General features: G+C 38.6%; 1 protein-coding gene across 1 annotated transcript in view; it reads left to right on the top strand.

Moving 5' to 3' along the window:
• LOC136848182 (uncharacterized) overlaps positions 1–7,500 on the top strand; it is a 374,955-nt gene that overhangs the window by 362,025 nt on the left and 5,430 nt on the right. Inside the window, exons 3-4 of the mRNA XM_067120478.1 lie at positions 3,803–3,936; positions 4,667–4,892. Coding sequence (XP_066976579.1) covers positions 3,803–3,936; positions 4,667–4,892 — 360 coding nt within the window. The remainder of the gene's footprint in view (positions 1–3,802; positions 3,937–4,666; positions 4,893–7,500) is intronic.

Genomic DNA, 7,500 nt, shown 5'->3' with positions numbered 1-7,500 from the left:
AGGCTATTGGTGTTAATTGAAACGATATCTTTCAGTCTTCAAAATCCGGTTATAGACGACTACTAGACTCAAAATTCCTGTAAGTGCGGAGGGGAAAAATAATTTTTTAATCAGAGAAGTTCGAAATCATTTATTGGATATCACGAATGAGAAAATATTGATTTAGTTTTTCTGACTTTCGGATACTGAAGGTATGTGAGAAATGACAAAAATAGCAAGCTAGCAATTGCTGTTATTGAAAATAAAAATATCCATGATGACAATAAAGATATTCTGATATTTAAAAGAAAATGAACTTTTGACTCTCACAAGCCTTTCGATGAAGAGTTTAGAAAAAGTGGCTGTTTTAGGACGACACTATTTTCACAACGACTTTTCAAGAGTATTTATTTTATCTTTATTTTCAGATGAAAGTTGAAGGTTTTCTACATTTTATTTACGAGGATTTATAAAAGAGAAATGATCTGGTCACTGGAGAAAATATGTTTTAAACAACTATTTCTGAATAATTAACTGTGCGTCCTAAATAAATAGTGGAATAAATCTGCAATTCACAGTGAGGTTGGAATTGACTGAAAAGAGTTCGACCTTTAAAAAAAGTTGGAACGCACTGAAATACGGAGGAAAATATAGAAGTATACACTGTTCGACTGTAGGGATACTGACAACAAACAAGTGTCTAACTTACAATCTACAGACTGAGGGAAATCTACAGACTGAGGGAAGGATATGGCATTTACTGTTAGATTTCTTTACACCAGACTGCTGACTGACTGCAAGGGAATAATGCAGTATAATACGTATTATTAGACTTGAAGTATGCTTGCGCAAGAGGGGCTAACTGATGGAAGAATATGACATATACTGGTAAGAGTTTTTTTTTTACTCCAGACTACTGTCAGCGAAGGAAGACTATATCATACTGTTACATTTGAGGGATGTCTGCACCAGCCTGCCTGGCTGAGGGAAGACTATACAGTAGCATAGACGCTTAGATTTAAATAATGCTGCGCTAGAATGCTGCCTGACTGAAGGAAGACTGTACAGTAGCGCAGACGCTTAGATTTAAATAATGCTGCGCTAGAATGCTGCCTGACTGAAGGAAGACTGTACAGTAGCATAGACGCTCAGATTCAAATAATGCTGCGCTAGAATGCTGCCTGACTGAAGGAAGACTGTACAGTAGCGCAGACGCTTAGATTTAAATAATGCTGCGCTAGAATGCTGCCTGACTGAAGGAAGACTGTACAGCAGCATAGACGCTCAGATTCAAATAATGCTGCGCTAGAATGCTGCCTGACTGAAGGAAGACTGTACAGTAGCGCAGACGCTTAGATTTAAATAATGCTGCGCTAGAATGCTGCCTGACTGAAGGAAGACTGTACAGTAGCATAGACGCTCAGATTCAAATAATGCTGCGCTAGAATGCTGCCTGACTGAAGGAAGACTGTACAGTAGCGCAGACGCTTAGATTTAAATAATGCTGCGCTAGAATGCTGCCTGACTGAAGGAAGACTGTACAGTAGCGCAGACGCTTAGATTTAAATAATGCTGCGCTAGAATGCTGCCTGACTGAAGGAAGACTGTACAGTAGCATAGACGCTTAGATTCAAATAATGCTGCGCTAGAATGCTGCCTGACTGGAGGAAGCACTAGCACCAGAGACTCTGGTTAGTTTAATTGCTTGGGAGATACAGTTGCAGCTTGGACAAGGACTGACTGACCTCAGGAAATACATCAACATAACAGACCGTGAACACCGAGTGCAAGAAACATAATTTAGTGGTAGAGATACACGAACAGTCGAGATTTATTGAAACCGAAGGGGGCATATGAACAAGACTGGCTTGTAATGTTACGATTTGCGAAAACGTCTGGTCATTTACATAGTACGTGCGAACAAAAGACTTTATGCATTCTGGACAAAGTAATGTTCGATGAATGAGGAAGGAAGGAACATGATCTAGACTAAAAATGAAAGAATAATAGCTGAGTTGAGGGGGTGAGGACGGAGTTGGGGCCGGGGGGGGGGGGGCGGGGGGAGAGATTGTGATGCATGAACAACAAACTTTGGATGCAAGGGGTAAATGACCAATTAGAAAATAGGGTAAATATTTCCAGATAAAACGTAATGTTTGTTTCCCTTAATGCTACGAAGATACCAACGTACCTTACGGAGAAGTAAGCACGAAGAAGTTTCACAGAGATAATACTAAACTATTAGGTAGAAACCAGTGACAAATCCGTAGTATTCTCTTGTCCGCTTTTAGATGTTAGTAATAAGTGCGCACCCTTTTTGCTTCTTGAGTATTCTTAAGAGTTCCTCTTATGAATTGATATCCATTTTATTCCTTCATAGAAAAATAAATGTTGCATTCTCCAACTAGCTTTTCTTTGTTCTTTCCATCTCCTTACACGGAATATTTTCCCCATTCCTTGCTTTAAATATCCAATGGATTTTTACGCCAAAGATCACATTCCTTCTTATACTCGAAGTAGATTTCCTCACCAAACGGCAGCTCATCCTCCCCTTGTATATTAAATCACAAAATAATAAAGTTAGAATAATTTAATCTTTCTCTCTTGATTTCAAAAAATAAATCTTGCCGTAAGGCAAACTTCCATTCCTTTATGCATTAGACTCTAAAAGAGAAGACATATATTTTTCATGTCGTAATTTGATTACTCGCGAATGAAACTTGTTTATAAGCTAGGTCTTAATGTTGTTGACTTATTTAGTTTCTCTTCTCTCTCTCTCTCTCTCTCTCTCTCTCTCTCTCTCTCTCTCTCTCTTTCTGTGTGTGTGTGCTAATATTGTCACGCTTCGTGCGCTTACGTGGATTTTTATTACCCCTTGTGACTGTGTGCGGGGTGTATTGAGTGCATGTCTGTACACCGGTATGTGTGTGTGTGTAGTCGAAATGACAAGAGAAAGAAAAAGAGATAATACTGATGATATTCAGACCAGGGTTAGAACTGGAGATTAATGAAAAGAAAATACAAAAGAATAACGGTGCGTGATAGCAAAAATGCCTCAGTAAGTCGAGGGGATAATTTCATTTAAAAAATTAATCTTCAGACGAAGATCAAATAACTTCTTGAAATTAGAAAATATAAGAAAAATATTCTAAGGTACGCTGACGCATTTGACAAATATTGTGTATATTTCATGAATATTATAAAATATTCAAAAGATTCTAGGATACCCTGGTGTTCATGCAACTTGAATCGTCTTCATACAGGCCAGAAAGTAATACGAGAAGACATAAAGTCTCTTATATAACCCTGACTCAGTTTACTCACTTTTATTTATTCATAAGGATTATTCTTTAGACTAAAAAAAGTATTATTGTTTGATATTTTAAAAATACTCCTAGGCACCCTGAAGCCTTCTTCATTTAGAAAATAAAAGAAATTAATATTACAAATCGTCCAAGGTACCCCGACACTATTATTTGAAATATCGTAAATGCTTCAAGTTTCTCTGAAGCTTTCTTTATTAAGAAAATAAAAGCAATTAAAATTGTCAAATATTACAAGTCCTCTAAGGTACCCCGACACTATTATCTGAAATATAATTGCTCCAAGTTTCTCTGAAGCTTTCTTTATTAAGAAAATCAAAGAGATTAACATTGCCAAATATACCCTTGCCCAGTATACCCTGACGCTGAACTCTTCAGAAAAAGCCAAAAGAAACTGATGTAATGAAATATGAAAAATGTTAAATGCTTGATGAATAAACCCCCCCCCCCCGACGCTTTTCTGTTCAAGTCTTTCACCTTTCCTTCATTTTTATTTATAGATCCGCCTGATTCCAAACCGGCTATCACGGGAATAAAGACAAAATACAGACTGCGAGATTTCGTAGATGTCAACTGCACCTCCGTAAATGCCAAACCTGCACCAGAAATCACGTTTTATATCGACAATGAACTGGTAAGTTTTCTGTCTTAATTTTCATGCAGTTTGTTTTATTTGTTTGATTTAGTTTTCATTTCTTTCCGAGTGACGCTGGATGAAGTCAGTCAGTGTTTTAACATCATTAGTTTCAGTGATTATTTATTTTTTAAGTCGCCTTTCCACACAATTTAAGCTGGAAGAGAGTGGAAAAATTGGAAAACTTTGTTCGGCTTCAACGCTCATACATCCACAATAAGAAGCTGCTCGCACATGCTGAAAACGCTCTCTGCACGAATGATAATGATAACAGTAATATTTATTGTGCATGGGCAGGCAGAATTAGCCTTCTTAAAACAGTGAAGCAACACGACTAAATTTTCCATTGAACGTCAGGTATATTTTAATAATTTTTCAGGCTGAAGAGATGTATTTACTCTGAAACTCCTGACGAACTGAAATATAAGACCTTGAGATTCTAACGAAATGGTCAAGAAGCACTAGACCCTATAAATTTCTAGTTCGAAGCACTGAAAAGTAATATTTGCAGCTTTTACAACTAAAATATATGATCATAAATTTCAAAATCGATAACCCCAAAATACAAATAGGACCCTCCCCCAATTTCCAAGTCAAAATTATACCCTAAACCCTAAATTAGAAGAACTAGAGTATAAATTTTCATATTTCTGGATATGAATGATTAAAAAAAATGATGAATAAAACAAAAACCCTGATACAACACACACTTCTGTTTGTGCTCGAACAGGCCGAGCCAGCCTGGGTCATGACCTACCCGGCGGTGAACGACACGAACGGCCTGATGAACGTGACCAAAGGCCTGAAATTCGAGCTGCACCCGAACATCAAAACGAACGGCAAGATGCAGCTGAAATGCACCTCGGCCTCTCACCTCTACTGGCAGAGCACCGATAAAATAATCAATATCGATCTCCCCTACTATTATCCGGTCACGAGCGATGTCCTGCAGGAAGGTAAGATAGGGGAGAGAGAGAGAGAGAGAGAGAGAGAGAGAGAGAGAGAGAGAGAGAGAGAGAGAGAGAATGAAAATTAACTTTAAAACTCTGGCATTAGTTTCTCTAGACGAGCTGTACAGTGTCCCCATAAAGTCTCTTTACAATTTAAAAAATATATTACAAAAGCAAATATACAGACAGATATGTGGAAGTTATTACAAAACGAAGAGTAGATACTGAAGATTTTTTGGCCTCATTTAATACGCCTCTATATGGGTACCATTAGTTGCACGAAGCACATCAAGACGGTACTCGACTTCTTGCCATGTTCGCTGTAGCCTAGCCTCATCAACGGTGGCAATGGCATCTTTTGCTTGAGATCAGTGATGTCCCGTATCTTTGTTCGATGCATATCTTTAACATAACCCCATAGAAAGAAGCCCAGGGGAGTGATATCTGGTGAACGAGGTGGACTGGAAGAGATTTTGTCATCCCTTCCAATCCACCGGTCTGGAAATATTTGATTTAGGAACCCACGAACATGCAGCCCCCAATATGGTGGTGCACCATCTTGCGGGAAAATGATGGCAGGTTGGCAGTCGTCTAGTTGTGATGCCACATATTCAGTCAAAAGGTAAAGGTAAACATCTGCAGTAATTAATGTCTCAAAGAAAAATGGACCAATGATTTGATTGTACATGATCCCACGCCGCACATTCACCCTTGGACTACCTCGGCGAAGTTCCCTAGTCACATGGGGGTGCTCTGATCTCCAGATTCTCACATTATGTGTCGTGGGTTTCCTTGAAACATGAAAGGTTGCCTCATTACTACAATAAAACTCGGAAATTCGTTCCAGCACGTTAACTTCAAACCCTTTACGTCTTGGTTTATCATTTGGCTCGAGTGCCTGCAAGAGTCGCGCTTGGAAGCGTACAATCGCAAGTTCTTGTGCAGGACTTTGTGCACTGTTGAACGTGGTAGCTGTAAGTGTTTGGCAGCAGTACGGATGGACTTTCTAGGAGAACGATCAAAGGCTTGTCTTACACGATCGACGTTTTTTCAGATGTTCTTGGTCGTCCACTCCTCCCTCTATCCAACGCTGTCCCTGTCTCCATTAATTTCTTGTGCCATGCACGAATTGATGGACGTAAGGGTGGATCTCTTCCATATTCTGCAGCTTCGCTGAGTCTGCGCATCTGATTTTGTTTCAATAAACATGACACACATTGTGCCTTTTCTTGAGGAGTAGCCGTTTTGTAGGGGTTCGTTTAATAGTTCCTCTTTTATGCATTGTGATTAAAATCTTTGATAACTGCTGAGTACATAGAACAAATCTGATTAAGATCTCTCGTCAGTGGCTTTTGTAATATATTTTTTAAATTGTAAAGAGACTTTACGGACACCCTGTATATTCAAATTGTTAGCTGAGAGAGTGTTACATTATATTTATGTAGGTATGTATGTATGTATATACGTATATGTATATATATATATATATATATATATATATATATATATATATATATATATATATATATATATATATATATATATACATATACATACATACACATATATACAAATATACAGAAAGTATTGCTGGCAATGCTACTGTGTGGTTATTAATTGTAATTGTGTTTGTCAATGTGTGTACGTGACGTTAAGCGATGTCCAAAGTCATTCTGCAATAGGAAAGAGCAGTTATTATATAAAAAGGGAAACATCTTTTCACTATCTCTCTCTCTCTCTCTCTCTCTCTCTCTCTCTCTCTCTCTCTCTCTCTCTCTCTCTCACACACACACACAAACACACACACACACAAAACCACCTTTTAATGCGGAAAAAGATTTTTTTCGTAAATAAACAACTCTAACTCTCTTTCAGTCCCACATTTTAAGTTGTAAATTTTTTTTCGAAAATAACGACCTTCTCTCCTCTCTCTCTCTCTCTCTCTCTCTCTCTCTCTCTCTCTCTCTCTCTCTCTCAGCATCACCTTCTAATCAGCATCACCTTCTAATACGAAACAAAGTGTTTTTCATAAATAAACAACTCTCACTCTCTCAGTCCCACCTTTACAGATGTAAAAGTGTTTTTTTTTTCTCGGTTATAACCTCCTCCGCCTCCTCCTCCTCCTCCTCCTCCTCCTCCTCCTCCTCCTCCTCCTCCTCCTCCTCCTCTTTCAAAACCACCTTCTACTACGTAAAAAGTGTTTTTTCGTAAACAACATACTCTAACTCTCTCTCAATCCCACCTTTTAAGATGTAAAAGTGTTTCTTTTTTTCTGATATAACCTCCTCCTCCTCCTCCTCCTCCTCCTCCTCCTCCTCCTCCTCCTCCTCCTCCTCCCCGCTCTCTCCCAATCTCGATGTTTGCTTTCTCCACTTGATAACGCAGCTTCCTTTGAAGATGAATCCAATGCAAATAGAAGAAACGCAGCTGTAATGGATGTTCTACTTCTCTTTTCTTTTATTCTTTGACTTTCTTTTTTTGTCTCTTAGCTCCTCCTCTTTCTTTTACCCTCCGCAAATGCATGTTATGTTAAGGGATCCACTTCTGAAGACGGTGCTGTTAACAGATAATCTAATTGCTGGAGCCACCGCGCTGAATTCATCGTCGCCGCGAA

Source organism: Macrobrachium rosenbergii, chromosome 18 (assembly GCF_040412425.1).
Source record: "Macrobrachium rosenbergii isolate ZJJX-2024 chromosome 18, ASM4041242v1, whole genome shotgun sequence".
In the NCBI taxonomy this organism is placed as follows: Eukaryota; Metazoa; Arthropoda; class Malacostraca; order Decapoda; family Palaemonidae; genus Macrobrachium; species Macrobrachium rosenbergii.
The sequence above is the reverse complement of the archived record's forward strand: the minus strand, read 5'-3'. Positions and strand labels throughout refer to the sequence as shown.